At 56.5% G+C, this 27,550-nt stretch overlaps 1 protein-coding gene across 1 annotated transcript in view; it reads left to right on the top strand.

The window, feature by feature from the left end:
* The first annotated feature begins 1,790 nt into the window (after window positions 1-1,790).
* Window positions 1,791-27,550, top strand: part of LRP5 (LDL receptor related protein 5) — a 96,426-nt gene continuing 70,666 nt past the window's right edge. Inside the window, exon 1 of the mRNA XM_064163094.1 lies at window positions 1,791-1,946. Coding sequence (XP_064019164.1) covers window positions 1,853-1,946 — 94 coding nt within the window. The 5' untranslated portion in view covers window positions 1,791-1,852. The remainder of the gene's footprint in view (window positions 1,947-27,550) is intronic.

Genomic DNA, 27,550 nt, shown 5'->3' with positions numbered 1-27,550 from the left:
CCAAAGATGCACAGGGTAAGGAAAACATCTGTGTGCAACATCTGTGTACAGCAGCCATAGGTGAGGGCACAGCTCCTGAGGAGAAGTCCAAAGTTACATCAGCAAGGGATGGTTTTCATGGAATCATAGAATCAGGCAGGTTGGAGGAGAGCTCCAAGCTCGAGCACACTTCAGATCCTGGAAGGCCACAAGAAGGTCACCTGGGAACCTCCTCCAGCCCCAACTCTTTCAGTCTGTGCTCACAGCAGAGCTGTTGCAGCCCTCTGAGCATCCTCCTGGCCCTGCTCTGGACACTCTCCAGCATCTCCACAGCCCTCTTGTCCCAGAGGCTCCAGAACTGGATGCAGTGCTCCAGATGGGGTCTCAGCAGAGCACAGCAGAGGGGGAGAAGTCAACTAAACCATGGCACCAAGTGCCCCATCCAGCCTTTTCCTGAACACCTCCAGGGACATGCAGCTGGCAGACCTGGATCTTGCTCATCTCTGAAACGGAACCAAACTCCCACACTTGACAGCTCTCTGCTAAGTGCTTGCTGTGATTCAGAGCTCCTGCTCTGCAAGCTGCAGGAAGGGCTGCAGGTGCTGCCAGCCAGACCTCTGTCCCATCTGTGCCCACTGAGCACCTCTGCTGTGAGCACAGCCTGAAAGAGTTGGGGCTGTGCAGGATGGAGCAGAGGAGGCTCCCAGGTGACCCTCTTGTGGCCTGCCAGGATCTGAAGGGGGCTCCAAAAAAGCTAGGGAGGGACTTTTGAGACTGTGAGGGAGTGCCAGGACTGGGGGGAATGGAGCAAAGCTGGAGGTGGGGAGAGTGAGGCTGGAGGTGAGGAGGAAGTTGTTGAGCATGAGAGTGGTGAGAGGCTGGAATGGGTTGCCCAGGGAGGTGGTTGAGGCCCCATGGCTGGAGGTGTTTGAGGCCAGGCTGGCTGAGGCTGTGTGCAGCCTGCTCTAGGGTAGGGTGTCCCTGGGCATGGCAGGGGGGTTGGAACTGCCTGCTCCTTGTGCTCCCTTCCAGCCCTGACTGATTCTATGATCTCTGTACGGGGCCACCCAGCAACTTTTCCTTCGCCTGTTGTCGAGGGTCAGCAGAAGGGAAATGAAAACTCGGGGGGGAACTCCTGTTGTGTGCTGCTCCTTTCCCCCCTTGCCGGCGAGGCGTGCACGGTACCCGCGGTGTGAAGGGCGCGGGGTGGGAGCTGCTCCGCTCCATCCAGCCTGCCCCCAGCACGGCGCAGGCCTCGCGTCCCGGGGCGCAGCTCCTGCCCCTTCCCCGCGCCGATGCTTTCGGGCGAGCAGGAGGAGGGCACGGCGCGGAAAGCCGGCGGCCGAACGCGTCCCCTCGGCAAGCTGAGGGTGCTGTGCCAGAGCTTCGCTTTGGTGGGCGCAGGAAGGCAGAAGCCCCCTCTGGGGAAGCACGCAGCCACCCTTTTTTCCCGGGAGCCTTGGGAAGGGGCGGGCGTCCCTGCCAGCAACTTCGGCAGCGGCCGAAGGAAGGCTGCTTTGTGAGCTTCCTGCCTGCTTTCGGGAGAGTCGCTCCAGAGGGAACGAGGGGAAAACAAAACCCAAAACATAACGAAGAACTCCCTGAAATGTCCCCCCCGGGCCAGGTGTACCCACGCGTGGGGCTGGCTGCGGCGCGACGAGGCGCTGCGGGCTCCTCCCCGGCTGCGGGGGCGAGCGGGCTCCCAGCCCCCTCCCCGGCGGCGGGAGAGGAGAAGGAGGAGGCCGGGGGGGGAGGGTCGGCTCCAGCGCCTGCCCCGTCCCCGCCTCCTCCCTGCTCGCCGAGCGCAGCGCCCCGAGCATGGAGCCCGCCTGAGACGCTCGGTGCGCTCCGGCAGCTGCGGCGGCGGCACAACATGGAGGCGGCGGCGGCCCCGCCGTTCCCGCTGCTGCTGCTGCTGCGGCTTCTGGCCGCCTCGGTGCTGCGTTGCGAGCCGGGCTCGGCCGCGGGTAAGCTGGCCGGGACTTGGCGGGGCCCGGGGCGGCGGGCGGGCGAGAGACGTTCGCCCTTTTGTTGTCGGACTTGGGCAAACTTTCCCCCGCGCTCTGCCGTGAGGCGGCGGCGGCGAGACGGGCGCCGGCGGGGACGGGGGGCAAAGACGCGCACATGGACGGGACGGGACGGGGTGGAAGGAGGACGGGAGGCTGGATCCGTGTCCCTGTTCCATTCCCCCCCCCCCCCCCCCCCGCCAAACTATTCCTCTTCGCCTCCCTTGGCCGCAGAGGGGGCGCGCAGGAAGCGGAGGCCTCTGCTCGCTCTTCCCTCGGGACGCTTGGCCGGGGCGGGCTGCGTGCGCGGTCCCCCCGCGCTGGCTCAGGTGGGCGCCTGCAGCTACCGAAGGTGAGACAAAAGTCGCGTCCCCGTCCCCCCGTCTTCGCTCCCATCCTCCCGCAGTAGTCCCGGGCAGGGATTTCTCGGGGGCTTGGAGCGGTGGGTGTCGGGTGTCGCTCATCAAACTCTTGGCGGAGCTGCGGAGGGGGTGGGGGGAACACGAACGGTTCCCCCCCACACACTCCCCCGTGTTAAGGCTGTGGGCGGGCGACGGGGAGCGAGGAGGAGCCGGGCGGCCCGGCCCGGGTCCAGTCCCGCGGGCGCTCCCATCCCGGGGCACGGAGCCTCCTTCTTGCCTGGCTCTCCGTAGCGCCGTTCGTGAGCGGACGTGCGGGTCCCGCACAAGCCGAAAGCGGCCGTGGCGGAGCCTTGCTGGCGGCACCCCTGAGAAGAGCGCCGGGATCCGTTCGCCCTCCCTCCCTCCCTCGCTGCGCTGCTTCGGGCTCCACTTGGTCCCCCCGAGGCTGAGGGGGGGTCCGAGCCGCGTCTGTGAGTTGTGCTTTGCTGCAGCCGGGAGCAGCCCGGGCCCCGCTCCGCCGCTCCGGCGAGCCCAGACGGGTTGTTGCCGTGTCTCGGTGTTTGGGAAACTTGGAGCTTGGAAAACTCGGAGCGCGGCCGAGGCTGTCAGAGCATCACCTTAGGGCCTCTTTTACTCGGCCACCCACCTTCCGAACCTCCCGTGGGTGCTGGAACTGGCATTTGGGGCAGAACGGACCAGTTTTCTGCTGGCATCGTGGCTCGGTGTTTTGGCACCCGGTGCAGGAGTGACTTCTGCGTTGCTTGTTCCGAGTCCCAGCGGGGTCGCAGCTCCCACCCCTTAGCCCAGGCATCCCCAACCCCATCGTCTCCCCACTGGCATCCCCTGGGCAAGAGAGAAGGAGCAAACCCACCGGGACGCGTTCCTGTGTGACTCACGTAGCAGTCCTAAGACAAGAACGAGCTGAGGGTTCTCTGACACTTATTTAACAGCCTCTTGATGTAAAAGACTATTTAAAAAGAGATCAATAACTTCACGCTGGGAACTCTGAGGAGGGGATCCCAACCAAACCGAGCGAGTGACGTTGTGCTGGGTGTTGGCTCACCTGGGTTTGCAGAGAGGCTCTTTGCTGGTCCTGGATGGTGCCTGTCGAGAGTCGCCTTCCTTAACAAGCGTGGAAAAAGCTCTTCCCCAAATGTACTGGGTTTTAGTAATTAGCTAAAGAGCCCTGGTTGTAAATCCCAGCGCTGCTGCTTTTGTTCTGCCTCCTTAGCAGGCTGTGACTCTTTTGTCAGCTTGCTCTGGGCGCCTCGGCTGGCCCTTTTAGAAGGGGCATGGGGGTGCTGTGAGAGGCTCTCCACGGGTTTAGTTCTGCTCCTGAGAATCCCCCCCCCATCCCCACGCCCCTGACTTTTACCTCTTCTAAAGTGTTTTTGGTGTGCTTGCCTTACAGATGCATACACACACAGCTCGGCGAGGTTAGGGGTGTGCTGGGACCTGTGCTGGGAAGTTTGGCTTGTTGGGAAGATGCTGAATGCTTTGGCTGTGGAAAGAGTTTTGCTGTGCAGCTGAATCCTTGCTCTCTGCGTGGTGCTGGTGGTGGTGTCAAGAGTGGGTTTATTTCTGTGGCTTGAAAATGTGGTGGTTTGAGCCTGTATGTGCCTTTCAGAAAGAAAGGGGTAGGGGTTTCACTGCACTCTGCTTTCACTGATCATTGGCTCAGGTGCTTCCTGGAGGGGAGGAATCTCCTGCTTGTGGAGAGTGTAAAGGAACAAAGTGGTTATGGTTGGACTGGATGAGCTTGGAGGTCTCTTCCAAGCAGGTTGATTCTATGAACAGTGTCACAGTGGTGTGTGTATGAGCTCAGAACCTTCAGTACTGCACAGTAAGTGGCTTATGTGGGGCTCTGAAAGCCTGAGAGAGGTTGAGGTAGTTCCTGTTTAAGTACTTGGAATAGAATAGAATCAGGCAGGTTGGCAGAGAACTGTGCTCCAGGCCACTCCCCAGCCTTGCTGCCCTTCTCTCAACAACCTTCAAGCACCTCAACATCTCTCTGCAATTCAGTCGCCCAGACCTGGACACAGCACTCCAGGGGTGGCCTGAGCAGGGCTGAGCACAGGGGCACAAGAACCTCCCTTGTCCTGCTGCCCACACTGCTCCTGAGCCAGCCCAGGATGCCATTGGCTCTGCTGCCCACCTGGGCACTGCTGCCTCCTCTGCAGCTCCTCTCTCCCAGCACCCCCAGCTCCCTCTCTGCCTGCCTGCTCTCAGCCACCCTGTCCCCAGCCTGTAGTGCTGCTTGGGGTTGTTGTGGCCAAAGTGCATTTATTTAAGGATTGTCTCAGGCCAGAATGATTTTTAAACTCCCCAAATGTTGCTTGTCCTATACTAGAACTCTTCCTAAACTCGAGAGGCTGTGTCTCAATTTTCTCTGCTGGAAGGACTTGGGGCTTGATGCTAGGGAGCAGAAAAGGTGAAGGGAGAAGTGTGGCAGGAGGGTTACAGATGTTTGGAAGTAGAGATGTAGTGTGAAGTAAAACCTGCTTTTTGAGCACAGGTGTGAGATGGCTTTTAGTTCCTCCTGGCTTGCGTGAGAGAACCTAGAGCTAAGGACACTTATGATGATGTTTAAATGTGGAAGGGGGTAGGGAGGAGCATGTGCTGCTTTTAGCAGGGGGAGATGTGCTGTGGAGCAGCCCTCACCTGCACTTCAGGGCCATTTCACTCAGCCTGGCACTGATTCAGGGGTTACTTTCATAGTGCCTGATGCTGGCATAATGTGAGGGGCTGCCAGGAGTTGGGCTCCTAAATCCTATTGGAATAGTGAGGGACTGCTGGAGGCCCAGACTGAGGTTTAAGTTTAGGTTAATACTTCCAGAGCATCAAGTCCTCTCTCTCCAAAAGGTGGCTGCTCCCTCCCTGGAGGTGTTCAAGGCCAGGTTGGATGAGACCTTGAGTGACCTGTTTCAGTGGGAGGTGTCTCTGCCTGTGGTGGGGGGTTGGAACTGGCTGAGCTTTGAGGTCCCTTCCAACCTAACCCATTCTGTGACTCTATGAGCTGTCTTTTGGGTGTGCTGTGTATTAATTGGTTGTTAATTCACTTTAAGTTAAATTAATTTCATTTTAAAGCGTTCAGAGATGCTTGAAAATTACTCATACTCTACATCAGCAGGCTGAATGTGAGCCAGCAGTGTGCCCAGGTGGGCAGCAGAGCCAATGGCATCCTGGGCTGCATCAGGAGCAGTGTGGGCAGCAGGACAGGGGAGGTTCTTGTGCCCCTGTGCTCAGCACTGCTCAGGGGAGCCCTGGAGTGCTGTGTCCAGTTCTGGGCTACTGAATTGCAGAGATGTTGAGGTGCTGGAAGGTGTTGAGAGAAGGGCAGCAAGGCTGGGGAGGGTCCTGGAGCAGAGCCCTGTGAGGAGAGGCTGAGGGAGCTGGGGGTGTGCAGCCTGCAGCAGAGGAGGCTCAGGGCAGAGCTCGTTGCTGCCTGCAGCTGCCTGCAGGGAGGCTGTAGCCAGGTGGGGTTGGGCTCTGCTGCCAGGCAGCCAGCAGCAGCAGAAGGGGACACAGCCTGAAGCTGTGCCAGGGCAGGTCTAGGCTGGATGTTGTTAGGAAGTTGCTGGCAGAGAGAGTGATTGGCATTGGAATGGGCTGCCCAGGGAGGTGGTGGAGTGGCTGTGGCTGGAGGTGTTGCAGCCAAGCCTGGCTGGGGCACTTAGTGCCATGGTCTGGTTGGTTGGGCAGGGCTGGGTGCTAGGTTGGGCTGGGTGAGCTTGGAGCTCTCTTCCAGCCTGTTTGGCTCTATGAGTCTATCATAGAACCGTAGAATGGCTCAATTTGGAAGGAACCTCTGAGATCATCTACTCCAGCCTCCCTGCCATTGCCAGGGACACCTCTCAGCTAGAATCAGCTTCTTATGGCCTCATCCAGCCTGGCCTTGAACACCTCCAGGCAGGAGGCAGCCACAGCCTCCCTGAGCAGCCTGTGCCAGGCTCTCACCACTTCACACTCAACAACTTCTGCCTCAGCTGCACTCTAACCCTGCTCTGCCTCAGCTCCAAACCATTCCCCCTTGGCCTAGCTCTAGAGCCCCTCAGCAGCAGTCTCTCTGCAGCCTTCCTGCAGGATCCCTTCAGGCTCTGGTGCACAGGGATCAGAGTGACCCAGTCCCTCTCTTAGAAGAGTGTGAACATCTCTCAGCAGCAGCCTGGTGTGAATTCCTCCATTGCCTCTTGCTGCTTTTGGTCTCTCTCTTTATTTTTTTGTTTTCTCAGCTGCTTTTATCTTAAGGAACTTTTTTTACTTGTTTGTAATGTAGTGGTCAGCAAAGTATAGGCCTTGTCTTCTGTTCCAGCTGCAAGTTTTCTCAGCCCTGTGCCTGTGTTAGGACTAAGAGAAGCCAAGGGGACTTTTTAGCAAGCCCTTAGGATCATAGATTGCCAGAATGGGTTGGGTTGGAAGGGACCTGAAAGCTCATCCAGCTCTAGCCCCCTGCCATGGGCAGGGACACCTCTCACCAGCACAGATTGGTGAAGGCACTCATAGAATGAGTTGGGTTGGAAGGGACCTTAAAGACCATTCAGCTCCAACCCCCTGCCATGGGCAGGGACATCTCTCACCAGCACAGATTGGTCAAGGCTCTCATAGAATGAGTTGGGTTGGAAGGGACCTTAAAGACCATTCAGCTCCAACCCCCTGCCATGGGCAAGGTGTTGGAACTGGGTGATCTTCAATCTTCCACTAGAACAGGTTGCTCAAGACCTCATCCAGCCTGGCCTTGAACACCTCCAGGGAGGTTGTGGAGCACAGAAGCACAGAATGGGAGCACTTATTCTGTGCTTCTGTGTTCCACAACCTCCCTGGGCAGCCTGTGCCTGTGTCTCCCCACCCTTGCTGCTACCAATCTCTTCCTCCTCTCCCCTCTCCCACCTCAAAGCCATTATCCCTCATCCTGGCACTCCCATCCCTTGTCCAAAGTCCCTTCCCCAGCTCTCCTGGAGCCCCTTCAGGCTACTGGAAGGCTGCTCTGAGCTCTCCTTGAAGCCTTCTCTCTCCAGGCTGATTGTTTCTGTTATCCTTTATTGTTATGGTGAGGGTTGGCAGCAGAACAACAAACAAAGATTACAAAACCTCTCCTCAACTGTACACATGTGACCTGCAAAGAATGTCCAGTGCAGATTTGCTGCTGGTTAAAGTTTAGCCAGCAGGGCAGAGTTAAAAGGAGTTGGTTCTCTTTTTGCCAAAGGAGGAACCAACATCACTCTTGGTGATGCTCAGGGGGACCTTTGTGGAACACTGTGGCCAGTTCTGGAGCCCCTGCTACAGGAAAGGTCTGGAAGTGCTGGAATTGTCCAGAGCACAGCCAAGAGGCTCAAGCTGTGCCAGGGCAGGTCTAGGCTGGATGTTGTTAGGAAGTTGTTGTCAGAGAGAGTGATTGGCATTGGAATGGGCTGCCCAGGGAGGTGGTGGAGTGGCCGTGGCTGGAGGTGTTGCAGCCAAGGCTGGCTGGGGCACTTAGTGCCATGGTCTGGTTGGTTGGGCAGGGCTGGGTGCTAGGTTGGGCTGGCTGAGCTTGGAGCTCTCTGCCAACCTGCTTCATTCTGTGATAGTTCACACAAGTGCTGAGCTAGGCAGAAATTGTGTCTGGGAAGGTGCTGGCTAAAGTATGTCCATGTAGAAGGATGTGAGGGCTTTGAGGCCAAGGTATAGCACAGAGGCATCAAATGCTGAGGTTGGAAGGGGCCCTCCATTGTCACCTTGTCCAGCCCCCCTGCAGTCAGCAGGCTCTTGTGCATGCAGTGTGTGCTCTGGCCTGCTTCACCACCTGGCTAACCAGTTTCTCCTGCTGCTTCCTCTTCCCTCTGCCTGGTTGAATAGCTTTGTTTCTGAAGAGCTGCCCCTGCTTTCTGTACAGATTTCAACTCCTGAGGCTTCTCCTTAGGTTATTTGAAGGAGGGAAGTGTCACAGGTGCTGGACGTGGGACTGAAGTTCAGTGTGGTACTGAAAAGCATCATCACAGAACCACTGAATGGCTCAGGTTGGAAGGGACCTCTGAGATCATCCAACCCAACTCCACTGCCAGGGGCAGGGACACCTCTCAACTAGCTCAGGTTGCTAACAACCTCATCCAACCTGGCCTTGAACACCTCCAGGCAGGAGGCAGCCACGGCCTCCCTGGGCAGCCTGTGCCAGGCTCTCACCACCCTCACACTCAACTTCTGCCTCAGCTCCACTCTAACCCTGCTCTGCCTCAGCTCCAAACCATTGCCCCTTGGCCTGGCTCCAGACAGCCTCAGCAGAAGTCTCTCTGCAGCCTTCCTGCAGGATCCCTTCAGGCTCTGGCAGCAGCTCTCAGGTGCCCCTGGAGCCTTCTCCTCTGCAGGCTGCACACCCCCAGCTGCCTCAGCCTGTGCTCACAGCAGAGCTGCTCCAGCCCTTGCAGCATCTCTGTGGCCTGCTCTGGCCTCACTCCAGCAGCTCTGTGCCCTCTCTGCTGGAAGAGATTGAAACTGGATGTTAGGAAGAAGTTGTTGACAATGAGGGTGGTGAGACACTGGCACAGGTTGCTCAGGGAGACTGTGGAGCACAGAAGCACATGCTGCTTCTGTGCTCCACAGCCTCCCTGGAGGTGTTCAGGACCAGGTTGGAAGAGACCCTGAGCAACCTGTTCTAGCCCACTAGCCTATGGCAGTGGTTTGGAACTGGCTGATCCTTGAGGTCCCTTCCAACCTAAACCATCCTGTGGTGCTCTAAAGCTGCTTGCTGTGACTCCGCCGCAGTGCTCCCAGGGCTCCTGGGTGCTGTATGAGAGAGGAAGGAGCTGCAGCCCAGCAGAGGGATGGGTGAAGTGTCCCTGGGAAGGGCACAGGGCAAAGCTCCCAGAGGTGTATCCTGATCCCTGTATGCACCTAGATGTGTGATCTTACATAAGCACTTCTGCAGGCTGTTCTTCCCAAGTTCTGCCTGCTGCATCCCTCTGCTATCCTGGCAGCAGCTCTCTCCTGGAAAGCTCTTCCAGGCAGGGCCCTTGTGTGCATTCTATCTCCCTTCACCTGCCTACTCTGGTGTGGTTTCTTCCCTTGGATTTGTTTTGCCCTGCTGTCTGAAGAGCCATGATTGCTCAAGGCTGGAATGTCTGTAGGTGGCTAATTAAAAACAGTGGTCAAGGGAGCTCCTGGGAACTTGTTGGATTACTTCTCTAAGCAGGCTGATGAAGGCAGCATCACTGAAGAGAAGGAAAGGAAAACCTGTCCCAAAGCCAAGGAACCCATCCCTGAAGCGACCTGCTAGGTCTGGCAGTGTGAGCAGGCTACCTGCTGTGCCCTCTGCATGTGGCTCTGCTGGCAGTGGCTGCTGGTGACAATCATAGAGTGGTTCAGCTGGGAAGGGACCTCAAGGATCAGCCAGTTCTAGCCCTCCTGTCATAGGCCAGTGGGCTAGAACAGGTTGCTCAGGGTCTCATCCAGCCTGGTCCTGAACACCTCTAGGGAGGTTGTGGAGCACAGGAGCACAGAATGGGATCTTTGATCACATTGGGTGCTTCTGTGCTCCACAACCTCCCTGGGCAACCTGTGCCAGTGTCTCACCACCCTCACTGCAAGCAACTTCTTCCTAACATCCACTTTCAATCTCCCCTCTGCCACTTCAAACCCATTCCTCCTCTTCCTCCTCTCATTACCAGACCTTGTTAGTAATCCCTCCCCAGCCCTCCAGCCCCCTTCAGATCCTGCAAGGCCACTCCAAGGTCTCCTCCAAGCTTTCTCTTCTCCAGGCTGCACAGCCCCAACTCTCTCAGCCTGTGCTCACAGCAGAGCTGCTGCAGCCCTCTCAGCATCTTGGTGGCCTCCTCTGCACTGGCTCCAACACTTCCATGTCCTGCTTGTGCTGGGGGCTCCAGAACTGCACCCAGGACTGCAGGTGGGGTCTGAGGAGAGCAGAGCCAAAGGGCAGAATCCCCTCCCTTGCCCTGCTGCCCACACTGCTCTTGCTGCAGCCCAGCACAGGGTTGTGTCTGGGCTGCACTCACCCTGCAGGCTCCTGTGGAGCTTTGCATCAGCCCAGATCCCCCAGGGCCTGTTCCTCAGAGCTGCTCTCAGCCGTTCCCCAGCCAGCCTGGAGCTGTGCAGGGCCACCCAGGTGCAGGACCTTGTCATATGCCCTGAGGTTGGCCTGGGCACAGCTCTGCAGCCTGCCCAGCTCCCTCTGGCTGGATCCCTGCCCTCTAGCAAGTCTACTGTGCCACATAGCTTGGTGCCATCTGCAGACTTGCTGAGGATGCACTGATTGCTCTGTCCATGTCACTGACAAAGATGTTAACCAGCACTGGGAGCAGCACTGAGCCCTGAGGGACACCAGTTGGTGGAACAGGACAAGCTGCAGCTTAGCCTGGGCTTGAGGACTGCTGCTTGGCATTTGACCTGGAGCACAGTGGAGAGAGCAAGCAGAAGTTCTTCAGGCTTGTGCCCTCTGTTCCATGTTCTGTCTCAGCCTTATGAGGAGAGGCTGAGAGCCCTGGGGCTGAGAGTGTGGAGAGGAGAAGGCTGAGAGGGATCTGAGCCATGCCTGTAAATAGCTGAGGGCTGGGGGGCAGGAAGGAAGGGACAGCCTCTGCTCACCTGTGCCCTGGGACAGGACAAGAGGCAATGGGTGGGAACTGCAGCACAGGAGGTTCCAGCTCAACATGAGGAAGAGCTTCTTGACTGTAAGAATCCCAGAGCCCTGGCACAGGCTGCCCAGAGAGGTTGTGGAGCCTCCTTCTCTGGAGCCTCTCCAGCCCTGCCTGGATGCGTTCCTGTGTGACCTGCACTAGATTCTGTGGCCCTGCTCTGGCAGGCAGGTTGGACCTGAAGCTCTCCAGAGGTCCCTTCCAACCCCTAATATCCTTTGAGCCTGTGAACTGGCGTGGGCCAGGTTAAGTTGTTCACTGTTACCTGCCAAAGACTGCAGTGATCTAGGATTCATTTTCCTGGGGGATTACCACCTCTGTGCACCCAGCCCTTCTCCAGCCTCCTGCAGTAATTACAGCTGATGGAAAATAACTCTGCCTGCTGATCCCCAGGGTGTGGAACTGCTGGCATCTGGAGATGGAGCACATCTGGCACCCGTCCTGGGAGGCAGAATTCAGCCAGCCCAGAGCTTGTTGCGTGTGGGAGAATGATGCAAGGGCCCATGTTTGCTCTGAGCAGTGGCTGTGGCAGCTTTGCAAGCCTTGGCCTCTGGCCTGCTTGGGAGGGGTTTTTTTGGGTGGTGGTGAGGGTTTTTTTTTGTGTGTGTGGGTTTGTTTTTGTTGGTTGTTTGTTTTGTTTTGTTTCTTTTCCCTGAGGAAGTCTGTGTGCAGGGAGGGAGGATGTGCAGTGCTGTGAGTCCTTGCTGCAGCTGCCTCTGTTCCCCAAGCCATCCTTGCTCCTTGGCACTGGTGCCCTTATGAGTGCACAGTGCAGGAGTGCTGTGCCCTAGAATCATAGAGTCAACCAGGTTGGAAGAGACCTCCAAGATCATCCAGTCCAACCTAGCACCCAGACCTATCACCCTGACCCTGTGCAGCTGGCACTTGGTAGCTCCAGCTGAGGATTCTGGTGCACCTCTTTTTTGTGCCTTTTTGATTCTCTGGGCCCAGTGTTGCAGGGAGGCAGAAGAGAGCTGTCTTTTTAAAGGAGGGGTCAGGGCAGTGTCCAGCTTTGAGGACTGTTTAAGGACCTTGTCACCTTCCTGGTGCAGATTCTGAAGCCATTTCTAGGTCTAGGTGCAGAGCTCACCTGGTTTGCCAGACAAGATGAATGCAGGCTCTGACAGCTGTTTCCACAATTACTTCTCCCCCAGGGGTGCTTATACTTTGGAATGTTTTCCCCACAGGGATGTGTACTGGAATACTTTATTATAGTCCTTGCTCAGTCTTCTCCTTGGAGCTTGTTTTGTGCTGTAGGGACTGCAGCAGGCTTGAGTTGAGTGTACCTGATGTGCTGCTCACATCTCCATATAGATTCCTAGAGCCATGGAATGGATTGGGTTGGAAAGGACCTTGAAGACCATCCAGTTCCAACCCCCTGCCATGGGCAGGGATAGCTCTCACCAGCACAGGTTGCTCAAGACACTCATAGAATGAGTTGGGTTGGAAGGGACCTTGAAGATCATCTAGTGCCAAGTCCTGTGCCATGGGCAAAGCCTTGGAACTAGAGGATCTTCAGTCTTCCACCTGCACAGGTTGCTGAAGGCCTCATCCAGTCTGGCCTTGAACACCTCCAGGGAGGCTGTGGAGCACAGAATGTGATCTATGATCACATTCTGTGATTCTGTGATCCACAGCCTCCCTGGGCAACCTGTGCCAGTGTCTACCCGGTCTCACTGCCAACAATTTCTTCCTCATCTCCACTCTCACTCTCCAATCTCAAAACCATTGTCCCTCATTCTGGCACTCCCAACCATTTATCAAGAGTCTCTCCCCAGCTCTTCTGGAGCCTTTCAGCTACTGGAAGGCTGCTCTAAGGTCTGCCTGGAGCCTTCTCTTCTCCAGGCTGCACAGCCCCAACTCTCCCAGCCTGTCCCACAGCAGAGGTTCTCCAGCAGGTCATAGACTCACACAAGCAGGTTGGAAGAGAGCTCCAAGCTCAGCCAGCCCAACCTAGCTCCCAGCCCTGCCCAACCAACCAGACCATGGCACTGAGTGCCCCAGCCAGGCTTGGCTGCAACACCTCCAGCCACAGCCACTCCACCACCTCCCTGGGCAGCCCATTCCAATGCCAATCACTCTCTCTGCCAACAACTTCCTCCTCTTGACTTGAGCAGCCCAGAACTGGACACAGCACTCCAGGGGTGGCCTGAGCAGTGCTGAGCACAGGAGCACAAGAACCTCCCTTGTCCTGCTGCCCACACTGCTGCTGAGCCAGCCCAGGATGCCATTGTCTCTGCTGCCCACCTGGGCACTGCTGCCTCCTCTGCAGCTCCTCTCTCCCAGCACTCCCAGCTCCCTCTCTGCCTGCCTGCTCTCAGCCACTCTGGCCCCAGTCTATAGTGCTGCTTGGGGTTGTTGTGGCCACAAGTGACAACTTCTGTTTCAATGAGAGCTTAACTTTGAAGCTCTCCATGTTCAACTTGGAACCTTTGGCTTTGATGTGGAAGGTAAAGATGCCTGGAAAAAATCAGTCTCTCTTTTTTGTTGGTGTGGTTCCTGATATGTCTGATGTCAGCTCAGATGGTTCTTACCTGTGTGTCCAGAAGTGAGTGTGCTTTATGGTCTGTGTTTAGCAGGACCTTGAAACCTACAGAGGTCACTTATACCAAATCCTGTCTTCAATATTGCTTCTTCCTAAGAGGATAAACTGCTGGGATGATCCCAAAGAGTCCAGTCCCCAGCAGGCAGAGCAGCCTGTGCCTTTCTCCCACGTTCAGCTGAGCATCTGCCAAGTGCAGGATGTATCTCTCTGCTGGATGCTGCACATCCTCCAGCTCCACCTGTTGCCCTGGCTTCAGCAGTGTGCCAGCAGAGCAGGCACCACCAGCCTGGAATTCTTCCCACCACTGTCTGATAGGGTAGGAAGCCTTCTCCTTCTCACAGCTGTCAGTGCATGCTCAGACCCAAGAATTCCTGAAGCCTGTCCTGGTGGATAACAGTTAACCATGGCACAGCAATGTGCCCTTGTGGCTAAGAAGGCCAATGGGATCCTGGGGTGTATTAGGAGGAGTGTGTCCAGCAGATCCAGGGAGGTTCTTCTCCCCTTCTACTCTGCTCTGGGGAGATCTCATCTTGAATCCTGTGTTCAGTTTTGGTCTCCCCAGTTTCAGAGGAACAGGGATCTGCTGGGGAGGGTCCAGTGGAGGGCTGTGAGGATGATGAGGGGACAGGAGGGCATGGCTGATGAAGAGAGGCTGAGAGACCTGGGGCTGCTTAGTCTGGAGATGACTGAGAGGGGATCTTATAAATGGTCCTAAATATCTGATGCTGGGGGTCAGGGGGGGGAGGACAGGCTCTGCTCACTGCTCCCTGGGATAGGACAAGGAGCAGTGGATGGAAGCTGCAGCACAGGAGGCTCCAGCTCAGCACAAGGGGGAACTTCTTGACTGTAAGGGTCCCAGAGCACTGGCACAGGCTGCCCAGAGAGGCTGTGGAGTCTCCTTCTCTGGAGCCTTTCCAGCCCTGACTGGATGTGTTCTTGTGTGACCTGTGTTAGATTGTATGGTCCTGCTCTAGCAGGGGGGTTGGACTTGATCTCCTTGGGTCCCTTCCAGCTCCTATCATCCTGTGATCCATTGGCAGGCTCAGAGCACATCCTGCTGTCCAGTTGTGAAGTTGGCACTGCCAGAAAGGGCTTTCTTTGAAGAGTGCACAGGAGGGCACATGCAGCCCCCTGGGCTTGGCTTAGCTGCAGCTCACTGTTTACATCTTAATTTGATTCCTTCCCTAGAGACTTGATTTGATGTTTAAATTGAATCCCACAAGTGGTTCTTCTCCTTGCTTCCTAAGTCCTGGAGGAGATGTTCCTGGTCACTGTAGAGGAGGTTGCCATGCAGTGGCTTGCTCAGGTCTCAGTGTTCTAGGGTCTGCTGGGGACCTTTTCATCCCTGAACACAGAGGGATTGGTTTGTAACACCTGGCATGGACTAGAAAGAGATCTGGTGCAAAATCACAGCATCACAGAGTGGGAAGGGCTGGAAGGGTCCTCCACAGACCAAGTCCAAAGCACCTGCCAGAGCAGGGGCAGCCAGGGCAGGGCACACAGCAACACATCCAGGGGGAGCTTTGGGATGCCTCCAAAGCAGGAGGCTCCACAGCCTCTCTGGGCAGCCTGCTCCAGCCTCCAGCACCTTCACACCAAACAAGCTTCTCCTCATGCTCAGCTGCAACCTCCTGGGCTCCACTTTGTGCCCATTGCCTCTTGTCCTGTCCCAGGACAGCACTGAGCAGAGCCTGGCCCCTTCCTGACCCCCACCCCTCAGATATTCACAGGCACTGCTCAGATCCCTCTCAGCCCCAGGGCTCTCAGCCTCTCCTCCACACACAGCTGTTCCAGGCCCTTCTAGTCTTACCCTCACAGCCTTTGTTGGATGACCTCCAGTAGATTCGTGTCCCTCTTGAACCAGGGGAGCCCAGGTCTGACCACAGGACTCCAGGTGTAGCCTCAGAAGGGCAGGGGTTGTTTGGTCAGAGGTTTCAGCTTGTTTCAGCAGCATCCAGCTTCCAGCCATGCCCTAGGCAGTGCCAGCACAAAGGTGGGGCTGTGTGCCAGAATGGATTGGAGGAGTGGGCTGCAAGTGCCCTCCTTACTCATCCTTGCTTTGTGCAGTGTATTTCTTTTGCTTGGTTATTTGCTTTCATTTTATGCTTTTCTCCTCTCTCTCCTCCTTCCCTCCCTCTCTCTTCTCTGTCATCAAACATGTCACTAATAAATAGTTGTATCAGTGAGAGGAGAGGGGCCAAGAGGAGTGAAATCACATTTGCTTTGGGCTAGGCACTGGTACTGCAAGCAGAAGGCTTTGATGGGGCCAAGGTGCTCAGCTCTGAGAGCAGAGGGGCCAAGAGGAGTGAAATCACATTTGCTTTGGGCTAGGCACTGGTACTGCGAGCAGAAGGCATGGATGGGCCCAGGATGCTCAGCTCTGAGAGCAGAGGGGGCAAGAGGAGTGAAATCACATTTGCTTTGGGCTAGGCACTGGTACTGCAAGCACAAGGCATGGATGGGGCCAGGATGCTCAGCTCTGAGAGCAGAGGGGGCAAGAGGAGTGCAATCACATTCGCTTCGGGCTAGGCACTGATACTGCAAGCACAAGGCATGGATGGGGCCAGGATGCTCAGCTCTGAGAGCAGAGGGGGCAAGAGGAGTGAAATCACATTTGCTTTGGGCTAGGCACTGATACTGCAAGTACAAGGCATGGATGAGGCCAGGATGCTCAGCTCTGAGAGCAGAGGGGGCAAGAGGAGTGAAATCACATTTGCTTTGGGCTAGGCACTGATACTGCAAGCACAAGGCATGGATGAGGCCAGGATGCTCAGCTCTGAGAGCAGAGGGGGCAAGAGGAGTGAAATCACATTTGCTTTGGGCTAGGCACTGGTACTGCAAGCACAAGGCATGGATGGGGCCAGGATGCTCAGCTCTGAGAGCAGAGGGGGCAAGAGGAGTGAAATCACATTTGCTTTGGGCTAGGCACTGGTACTGCAAGCACAAGGCATGGATGGGGCCAGGATGCTCAGCTCTGAGGGCAGGGAGAGGCCACCTGTGTCCCTGCAGCTCATCTGGTGCACAGCCTGTGTCTTGCTGGCTTGGGTTTTGTTTGTAAAAGAAGAAAGCAAACCCAGATCCAAACTTGTTCCTTTGTAGGTGTTTGTCCCTAGTGCCAAGGACAGCATCTAGCAGCGGCAGGGCAGTGGAGCCTGTGTGCCTTTGGAGCCTGGGGTGGGGAGGGTTAACTCCCTGTTCTGCAGGGTTCTCCCCTTTGGTGTTTGGCTCTTCTGTGGTGTCTTTGGACAATGCCTGCATGAGAGGAATGAAGAGCTTCAACTGAATCAGCCTTCTCAATATTTGCTGTCATTTGCTGTCAGATCTTGTTACCTTATTAAGTATATATGTGTGTAAAGGTGAAGAAGAGTGTGGCCAGCAGATCAAGGGATGTTCTCCTGGCACTCTGCTCTGCCCTGCTGAGGCCACAGCTGGAATGTTCTGTCTTGTTCTGGGCTCCCCAGGTCAAGATGAACAGGGAACTGCTTGAGAGTCCAACAGAGGCTGTGAGGATGCTGAAGGGCCTGGAGCAGCTGTGTGAGGAGGAGAGGCTGAGAGTCTGCAGAGGAGAAGGCTGAGAGGGATCTGAGCAGTGCCTGTGAATATCTGAGGGGTGGGGGTCAGGAGGGGGCCAGGCTCTGCTCAGTGCTGTCCTGGGACAGGACAAGAGGCAATGGGCACAAAGTGGAGCCCAGGAGGTTGCAGCTGAGCATGAGGAGAAGCTTGTTTGGTGTGAGGGTGGTGGAGGCTGGAGCAGGCTGCCCAGAGAGGCTGTGGAGTCTCCTGCTCTGGAGGCTTTCCAGCCCCCCTGGATGTGTTGCTGTGTGCCCTGCCCTGGCTGCCCCTGCTCTGGCAGGGGGTTGGACTGGATGAGCTCTGCAGGTCCCTTCCAGCCCCATGTATGTCTCTGTAAACACCCTCTGTGTCCTAGGAGCCATAAAGGATAGCAGATAATGCTGTAATCAGTGGGGCACATTCTTGAGAGGTTTTCCATGCCCTGACTCCCAGGGCAAACAGGAGGATGTTGCTGTGCTTTCATGTGCTGGCACTGAGGGGCTAAAACAGATCTGCTGGCTTCAGGGTGCAGGCTCCCTGCAGGGGAGGCTGTGCTGAGGGAGGACTGAGGCTTCCTGCTTGGTTCTTGGGGGATGTTCCCAGGTGAGGTGGTGGTTTGGAACCTTCTTCCTGCTGAGTGCAAGGTCCTGCACCTGGGTGGGTGCAATCCCAAGCACAGCTCCAGCTGGGCGGGGAATGGCTGAGAGTAGCTCTGAGGAACAGGCCCTGGGGGTCTGGGCTGATGCAAAGCTCCACAGGAGCCTGCAGGGTGAGTGCTGCCCAGACACAACCCTGTGCTGGCTGCAGCAAGAGCAGTGTGGGCACAGGGCAAGGGAGGGGATTGTGCCCCTTGGCTCTGCTCTCCTCACACCCCACCTGCAGTCCTAGGGGCAGTTCTGGAGCCCCCAGCACAAGCAGGACATGGAAGTGTTGGAGCCAGTGCAGAGGAGGCCACCAAGATGCTGAGAGGGCTGCAGCAGCTCTGCTCTGAGGACAGGCTGAGAGAGTTGGGGCTGTGCAGGCTGGAGAAGAGAAGGCTTGGAGGAGACCTTGGAGTGGCCTTGCAGGATCTGAAAGGGGCTACAGGAGGGCTGGGGAGGGACTATTGAGAAGGTCTGGTGATGAGAGGAGGAGGAGGAATGGGTTTGAAGTGGCAGAGGGGAGATTGAAAGTGGATGTTAGGAAAGATTCCGTGCAGTGAGAGTGGGGAGACCCTGGCACAGGTTGCCCAGGGAGGCTGTGGAGCCCAGCAGCACAGAATGGGATCAAAGATGTGCTGCTCCTGTTTGTGGCCCTCTTACGCTGGAGATGAGCTCTCTGTCTTTTGTCCCCCTCCAACGTCAGCAAGGATTGCCTGTGCTCCCTTTGGATTGTCACAGAGCTTGTCACAAAATCTGACTGGGCCTGGAGTGGGAGAAGGTGGAAAAACATTCAGCCACTCTGCTCTGGAGGTGTGGCAGGAGTCCAGTTTATTATGTGGAAGCCCAAACAAGGTTTAAAGGAGTGGGAGAGTTGGGGTGGCTGAGATTGTGCCTGAAACACAGCATCACAGAATGCTCTGGGCTGGAAGGGAGCTCCAAAGCTCACCCAGCCCAGCCCCCTGCACTCAGCAGGGACATCCTCCACTAGAGCAGCCTGCCCACAGCCCTCTCCAGCCTCACCTGCAATATCTCCAGGCATGGAGCCTCAACCACCTCCCTGGGCAACCTGTTGCAGTGTTGCAGCAGCCTCCTGCTGCAGAACTTGTTCCTCACATCCAATCTCAATCTGCTCTGCTCTGGTTTGCAGCTATTGCCCTCAGCCTAATCTAGTTGAAGATGTGCTGTCTCCAGGGGGGTTGGAGTAGATGATCTCCAGAGGTCTCAGTGCAGCCAGGGATTGCAGTCAGCTGCAGAAGCAGGGTGCAGGCATGCCCCAAAGAGCAGCAGATTCGTTGTGCCTATAAAAGTCACAGCACAGCCCCATGGAATCCTTTGATCCACACAGCTGCAGTCAGTGGCATTGTGGCACCTCTTTAAAGGCTTCCCTTCAGCCCTTGCAGGAGTGGAATCTGCAGTGTGCCATGTTCACCTCACCCCAAAATAAAGCAAGACAGAGGACTTGTTTGATTTGTTTTCCTGACCCTTGGCTGACTTCTGCCAGATGGTGGAAGAGGAGTGAGTGAGTGAGCTGCTGGCTGTGCTCTGAGGAGAATCAGAGTCGTAGCATGGGTTAGGTTGGAAGGGACCTCAAAGCTCAGCCAGTTCCAACCTCCTGCCACAGACAGGGACACCTCCCACTAGAACAGGTTGCTGAAGGCCTCATCCAGCCTGGCCTTGAACACTTCCAGGGAGGTTGTGGAGCACAGAAGCACAGAATGTGATCTTTGATCTATTGAGAAGGTCTGGTGATGAGAGGAGGAGGAGGAGGAGAAATGGGTTTGAAGTGGCAGAGGGGAGATTGCAAGTGGATGTTAGGAAAGGTTTCTTGCAGTGAGGGTGGTGAGAGACTGGCACAGGCTGCCCAGGGTGGGTGTGGAGTCTACCTCTCTGGAGATACTCAGGAACCATCTGGATGCATTCCTGTGTGATCTGCTCTAGGTGCTCCTGCTCTGCCAGGGAGGCTGGACCAGATGAGCTTTGGAGGTCCTTTCCAGCCCCTGCTCTTTGTCCCTCAAGGATCGGTGCTGGGCCCCACCCTCCTGAACATCTTCATAGATGATCTGGATGAGGGCATGGAGTCAGTCATCAGCAAGTTTGCAGATGACACCAAGCTGGGGGCAGATGTGGCTGGGTTGGAGGGCAGAAGGGCTCTGCAGCAGGACCTTGACTGCCTGCACAGATGGGCAGAGGCCAATGGGATGGGGTTCAATAGCTCCAAGTGCAGGGTGCTGCACTTTGGTCACAGCAACCCCATGCAGAGATACAGGCTGGGGTCGGAGTGGCTGGAGAGCAGCCAGACAGAGAGGGATCTGGGGGTGCTGATTGATACCTGCCTGAGCATGAGCCAGCAGTGTGCCCAGGTGGCCAAGAGAGCCAGTGGCATCCTGGCCTGCATCAGGAATGGTGTGGTCAGCAGGAGCAGGGAGGTCATTCTGCCCCTGTACTCTGCACTGGTTAGACCACACCTTGAGTGCTGTGTTCAGTTCTGGGCCCCCCAGTTTAGGAGGGACATTGAGATGCTTGAGTGTGTCCAGAGAAGGGCGACGAGGCTGGGGAGAGGCCTTGAGCACAGCCCTACGAGGAGAGGCTGAGGGAGCTGGGATTGGTTAGCCTGGAGAAGAGGAGGCTCAGGGGTGACCTTATTGCTGTCTACAGCTACCTGAGGGGTGGTTGTGGCCAGGAGGAGGTTGCTCTCTTCTCTCAGGTGGCCAGCACCAGAACAAGAGGACACAGCCTCAGGCTGCACCAGGGGAAATTTAGGCTCGAGGTGAGGAGAAAGTTCTTCCCTGAGAGAGTCATTGGACACTGGAATGGGCTGCCCGGGGAGGTGGTGGAGTCGCCGTCCCTGGGGCAGTTCAAGGCAGGATTGGACGTGGCACTTGGTGCCATGGTCTGGCCTTGAGCTCTGTGGTAAAGGGTTGGACTTGATGATCTGTGAGGTCTCTTCCAACCTTGGTGATGCTGTGACACTGTGATGCTGTGACACTGTGATACTGTGTGATACTGTGGTACTGTGAATCTCTGACTCCATCAGTGCCACTTGCCAGCAGCTGGCTGCAGCCCTGCGCAGCCCTTACCTTCCCAAGGGTGCTCGCTGTGCCTGTGCTGGGGAGGGGACCAGAATGTCTCCTCCCAGCTTGCCTCAGACTGTGCATCTTTTGGAGTTAACCTAACATCTGGAGCTGGGAATTGGAAGCACTTAGCTCAGGAACAAGCATACCTTTGTTCAACCTCTCTCTGGCCGAGCCCTGTGCGGGGTCTGCAGGCCAAGTTTCCCCAGCGCCCTGGAACTGCTGCTGGGTCCATTAAAGAGGTTGGAGCCATCCTCTCTGCACAAGCTGCTTGCTATTCTTGGCCAGACAGCTGTCTGCCAAACCACAGAGGAACAAAATAAACAGGGCACAGAAAAAAGCCCAGAAAAGCCCTTTGCTCCCCTTGGCATCCAGCATCTCCAGAGGGGCACTGCAAGGCTTGTTTCCAGCTGTGGATGGCTCCCAACCCTTTCTGAAGCTGTGCTTAGGTGTCCAATGAACTCATCTGCTTTGTCTGCATTCTTCTAAACCAGCTTGTGCAGAGGGAGGGGAAAAAGAATCTGCAGCTTTGAAACATCTCTGAGCATAAGATGGGGGTGTGGGGAAAGTTCCTGCCTGCTGCCTTTGGAATAACAGCAAGCTGCTTGCCCATGGTCCCTGCATCACGGAATGGGAAGCAGCCCAGTGTGGGTTTTTGTGCTGCCACATGCCCCAACCCTATTTTTAAGCACTGCCTTTTGGCAGAGCCCAGCAGCAGCACTATGTAAGAGGCTGCTTCAGTGCCACTTCTGCTTGTTCCAGAATCAGAAGATAGCAGAAATCTTCTGTAGCCCAGGAGGCCATTTCTGGCCTGACTCACATGTTCTCACCTGGAGGAGCTCGTAGAAGTGTAGAATGAAGCAGGCTGGAAGAGAGCTCCAAGCTCAGCCAGCCCAACCTAGCACCCAGCCCTGCCCAGCCAACCAGACCATGGCACTAAGTGCCCCAGCCAGGCTTGGCTGCAACACCTCCAGCCACGGCCACTCCACCACCTCCCTGGGCAGCCCATTCCAATGCCAATCACTCTCTGCCAGGAACTTCCTCCTCACATCCAACCTGAACCTGCCCTGGCACAGCTTCAGGCTGTGTCCCCTTCTTCTGCTGCTGGCTGCCTGCAGCAGAGTCCAACCCCTCACAGAGCTGTGTGCCAGGCTGAGGAGAGGTGAGGGCTGTGCTCTGCAGCTCAGCAAGGGCAGGACCTACTTGAGAGAGCCCAGCAGAGGTGGTTAGGATGCTGAAGGGCCTGGAGCAGCTGTGTGAGGAGGAGAGGCTGAGAGGGATCTGAGCAGTGCCTGTGAATACCTGAGGGGTGGGGGTCAGGAGGGGGCCAGGCTCTGCTCAGTGCTGTCCTGGGACAGGACAAGAGGCAATGGACACAAAGTGGAGCCCAGGAGGTTGCATCTGAGCATGAGGAGAAGCTTGTTTGGTGTGAGGGTGCTAGAGGCTGGAGCAGGCTGCCCTGAGAGGCTGTGGAGTCTCCTGCTCTGGAGGCTTCCCCAAGCCCTGTGTTCTGCCCTGGCTGCCCCTGCTCTGGCAGGGGGTTGGCCTGGATGATCTCTGCAGGTTTCTTCCAGCCCTTGCTGATCACTGATCCGTACAGCTATGGTAACCCAGGACTGGGTTGTTCAGTGTCAGCCCAGCAGGGCCATGGCCCTGCCCCTGCTGGAAATGTGCCTGCCATCAGCAGCTGTCTTTTTCTGATGGTATCTTCTCCCAGTGGGGGCCTCGGAGACTTGTGTTCAACTCTGGCCCCTTCACTGCCAGAAGGACACTGAGGGGCTGGAGCAGGTCCAGAGAAGGGCACCAAAGGTTGGGAGGGGTCTGGAGAAGAAGGCTGGGGAGGAGCAGCTGAGGGAGCTGGGGGTGTGCAGTGTGGAGAAGAGGAGGCTGAGGGCAGAGCTCATTGCTCTCTGCAGCTCCCTGAGCTGGGGTTGGGCTCTGCTGCCTGGTCTCAGGTGATGGAAGGAGAGGACCTGGCCTGAAATTGTGCCAGGGGAGGTTCAGACTGGAGCGAGGAGGGAGCAGCCTCTGCTGCTTGGTGCCAAGGGACAGGAGCAGAGGAAGTGGTTCCAAGGTGTGGCAGGGGAGGCTCAGGCTGGACAGAGAAAACATTTTTGCCCTGGAAGGCTTCACAAAGCTTGGCCCAGGCTGCCCAGGGCAGTGCTGCAGTGCCCATCCCTGGGGGGTTGTTCCAGCAGCCTGTGGAGCTGGTGCTGAGGGCTGTGGTTTGGTGCTGAGCCTCTGATCATCTTGGTGGCCTCCTCTGGATGTCTCCAGCAGCTCCAGGTGCTGCTTGTGCTGGGTTCCCAGAGCTGGAGGCAGTGCTGCAGGTGAGGTGTGAGCAGAGCAGATTGGAGGGGCAGAATCCCCTCCCTGTGCTGCTGCTCTGCCTGCTCTGGCTGCAGCCAGCACACAGCTGGCTCTGGGCTGCCAGACACCAGTGAATCTGCCTCATCTCTCCAGTTCCTCCTTTGGATTGCAGCCTCCTGGAGCAGAGCTGCGAGGTGCTGCTCCCTGTGTGTTCTTAGAGGTGGGAAAGCTGCCCCTTCCTGTGGGGTTTGGTGGCTGCTTCAGGCTGGGGGTTTCTGTGGACCTTGTAAGCCTTGGCCACCACAACCAAAAATTCCTCAGTTTATCCTCCACTGGAGTTCAGTGCAGGTTCTGCTTCCCAGCCAGCTCAAGAGTTGACCTTTAAGGCTGGAGGATGCTGGGCTTAAGAGCCCTTTCCAAAGTGCTGTTTTTCCAGTCTTCTTGCTGGTGTCTGTCTGTCTGGAGCCAAAATGCCTCAATCCCCAGCAGACAGCTGGTTGTGCTCAGGCTGCTGTGTGCAGTGTGCTTCTGCACTCACAGTGTCCTCAGCGTGAGGTGAGCTGCTGTGGGCAGCAGGCCTCTGCTCTGGGGAGCATCCTGGGGCTGTCTGGACCTCTGTAAAACACTTGGGTGAGAGCCTGAGGTGGGGAGGAGCTGGGGGCTGGGGCTGCAGAGATGGTGTCTGTTCAGCATTAGCTGGTTGGGCTGGCCTGGGCTGGAGGCCTCACAAGTGTTTGGCTGAGCACCAGTTGTGCATTGCACAGGGAGAGCTTGCCAAGAGCCAGTTTTGCAACAGCCTTCAGAGCTGGCTTCTGAGAGAGCAGCCTGGGCTGAGAAGTGCTTCGTGCCCTGCTGGAGCTGTGCTCTCCTCCAGGGACATGGGCTAGGAGCTGCCCTGGATTGTCCCATGAGGGTCTCAGCAGCCTCACAGAATCACAGGTTGGAAGAGACCTCAAAGATCATCCATGTCCAGCCTGTGACCCAGCTTAGGGTCAATCAAAGAGTGGCTGTCAAGGGCTCCATGGCCAGGTGGAGGCCAGGGACAAGTGGAGTCCCTCAGGAATCAGTCCTGGACCAGTCTTGTTCAGCATCTTTGTGGGTGCCATGGACAGAGGCACTGAGTGCAGCCTCAGCAAGTTTGCTGCCCACACCAAGCTGTGTGGTACTGCAGCCAGGCTGGAGGGCAGGGATGCATCCAGAGGGACCTGGCCAGGCTGCAGAGGTGGGCACAAGCCAAGCTCAGGAGGTTCAACAAGACCAAGTGCAAGGTCCTGCAGCTGGGTCGGGACAATGCCAAGCACAACTCCAGGCTGGGCAGTGAGTGGCTGGAGAGCAGCCCTGAGGAGAGGGACTTGGGGGTGCTGCTGGAGGAGAAGCTCAGCAGCAGCCAGCAGTGTGCACTTGCAGCCCAGAGAGCAACCAGAGCCTGGGCTGCAGCAGCAGAAGTGTGGCCAGCAGGGCCAGGGAGGGGATTCTGCCCCTCTGCTGTGCTCTGCTGAGACCCCACCTGGAGTGCTGCATCCAGCTCTGGAGCCCCTGGGACAAGAGGGCTGTGGAGATGCTGGAGAGTGTCCAGAGCAGGGCCAGGAGGATGCTGAGAGGCTGCAGCAGCTCTGCTGTGAGCACAGCCTGAAAGAGTTGGGGCTGTGCAGGCTGGAGCAGAGGAGGCTCCCAGGTGACCTTCTTGTGGCCTGCCAGGATCTGAAGGGGGCTACAAAGAAGCTGGGGAGGGACTTTTGAGGCTGTGAGGGAGTGCCAGGAGTGGGGGGAATGGAGCAAAGCTGGAGGTGAGGAGAGTGAGGCTGGAGGTGAGGAGGAAGTTGTTGAGCATGAGAGTGGTGAGAGGCTGGAATGGGTTGCCCAGGGAGGTGGTTGAGGCCCCATGGCTGGAGGTGTTTGAGGCCAGGCTGGCTGAGGCTGTGTGCAGCCTGCTCTAGGGTAGGGTGTCCCTGGGCATGGCAGGGGGGTTGGAACTGGCTGCTCCTTGTGCTCCCTTCCAACCCTGACTGATTCTATTCTATGATTCTTTAAGCCATGTCCCTGAGCACCAGCTCCACACACTGCTTTCAACACCTCCAGGGATGGTGACTCCACCAGTGCCCTGGGCAGACCATTCCAGTGTTTGAGAACCCTCTCTGGGAAGAAACATTTCCTAACATCCAGCCTAAACTTCCCCTGGCACAGCTTGAAACTCTTTCATCTAGTCCTGTTGCTTGCCACCAAGGAGAAATGACTGCACAAAGCCTGTTGAGGCTCTTACCACTGTCTTAGTTCTGTCTTGCAAGGAGAGTTTCTTAATGCTTGTAATGCTTTGATCGTGGACAAACAAAGGCTGTGATTGTAATAGCATCATCAGGGCTGGAAGGGACCACTCTTCAGATACTGGAAGGCCACCATAAGGTCACCTTGGAGCCTTCTCCTCTGCAGACTGAACTGTCCCAACTCAACTCCCTCAGTTTTGGTTACAAAGGTTGTGTCAAAGCCTCTGACATGGTCGTTAGTTATACAGGGACAGCAAGTTTCTTCTGGCCATGTTTCATGGCATCAGTAGTACCTGTTTCTGCTCCAGATGACTTAGGGACATGGCAGCTGTGGACACAGTTTCAGTTAAGTCCCAGATCACAGGATCACAGGCTGCTGAGGGAGATGCTCCTCTCTGTCCCTTCACCTGCTGCAGAGGACCTGCATCTGCAGGCACTTAGCAGCCAAAATCCTGAGCCTGTCTCACAGGATCACAGCCCACAGGATGCTAGGGGTTGGAAGGGCCCCAAGGGGATCATCGAGTCCAAACCCCCCTGCCAGAGCAGGACCATACAATCTAGCTGAGGGCACACAGGAACACATCCAGGCAGGGCTGGAAAGGCTCCAGAGAAGGAGACTCCACAACCTCTCTGGGCAGCCTGTGCCAGGGCTCTGGGACCCTTACAGTCAAGAAGTTCCCCCTTGTGTTGAGCTGGAACCTCCTGTGCTGCAGCTTCCACCCACTGCTGCTTGTCCTGTGCCAGGGAGCAGTGAGCAGAGCCTGTCCCCCCCTCCTGCCCCCCAGCTCTGCGACCTTTACAAACACGCACTGAATCCCCTCTCAGCCTTCTCTTCTCCAGACTAAATGTCCCATCACAGCTGACACTCTGGGCTTTGTTCTGCTTTTCAGCAGCTCTTCTGAGCATGTTCTGCCTGCTGCTCGGTGGTCTGTGTGAAGCTGGCCTTGGCTGTCCTGCTCTGCAGCTGCCGGGAGGAGATGGAATCTGCTGTGCCGTGTAACCCAGTTAAGGATCTGCTGCGGGGCTGCTAAGGGCAGGCTGAGAGAGCCATTGGCTGCTGCAGCAGGAGGGGATTTCACAGGGCCTGCTTCATGGGTGGTCTGTGGGAAAAGGCAGAAAGGTTTGAGGAACACTCCTTTAGAAGAATGTGCCCAGAGAAAAGTCCTCTCCAACACAAACAGCCTGCTCCCAGCCTCTGCAGAGATGGATTGCACTCAGCTAGCCACACCGAATCCAAGCCTCTGGGGCTCCTGCTATGGGAAGGCTGGAGGGAGGTGATCTAACTGGAGACAGCACAAAACAACCATGAGTGAGTTCAGAGCCTGCTCTTGGAGAGTCTGACAACATTTTGTTGCCATCCCAGGCAGCCTGAGCCCATCCTAAGCTTCACACTTGGTGTGTGTGATTGAGTTGGGGCAATTAACGAGGCAGCAATTATAACAGATGGAGTTAATGTTGCTTCTGGAGAGCCCTGCCCATGGCCCTATACAAATGGGTTCTAATTCAGTGGGGGGAAAGTCTTCCCAAGGCTGCTCCTGGGCAATTCATTCATTTAGGAGAATCAGGACATTGGATAAGTTTAGCCACAGAAAGGCTTTGCCTCACTTACAAAGAGGCAGCCTGGAGCCCCAGGGCAAGTCTCTGCTACTCACTGCCATGGAGTAGAACTTTCCAGCTAGTCCCTGGCTCCTTTGTGGCAGTGTTGGAACTGCTTGGCCCTTGAGAGGCTTCCAGATCTTGCCAGGGTGCTGGGAAAGAGGCAGAGGATCTCTGACCTGATCCTGGTTCCTCTTGGCACGGAGGTTTGCAGAGGTGCAGGCAGCATCTCTTGAAGATGTGCAGAGTGGATGAGCTCTGAGGTCCCTTCCAGCCTGGGCTGTGCCCTGTGATTCTCAGTGCAATGGTCTGGGGAGTCCAGGCCACTGCTCTTTGTGTTCAGTTTCCAGACAGGGATGAAACTCCTTGACTGAGGCAGGAGTTAGCTGGACAGAAGCCATACCTGGGGACTGTTCAGCTTAGCCAACAGCTATTTCAGCCCCACTCTCACAAGGAGCTCTGCAGCTTCTCAGAACAGCCTGACCTCGTCCTAGAGTGAGGAAGGCAGAATGAAATTGTGGCAGATTTACACCTTTGGGAGGCTGTTCCATCCAGCACAGGTCAGTTTTGGCCCACTCATTCCAAGAGGGACATTGAGGAGCT

The sequence above is a fragment of the Pogoniulus pusillus genome, chromosome 24, assembly GCF_015220805.1.
Source record: "Pogoniulus pusillus isolate bPogPus1 chromosome 24, bPogPus1.pri, whole genome shotgun sequence".
NCBI classification, from domain to species: domain Eukaryota; kingdom Metazoa; phylum Chordata; class Aves; order Piciformes; family Lybiidae; genus Pogoniulus; species Pogoniulus pusillus.
This window is presented reverse-complemented; position numbering and strand designations above follow the sequence as displayed.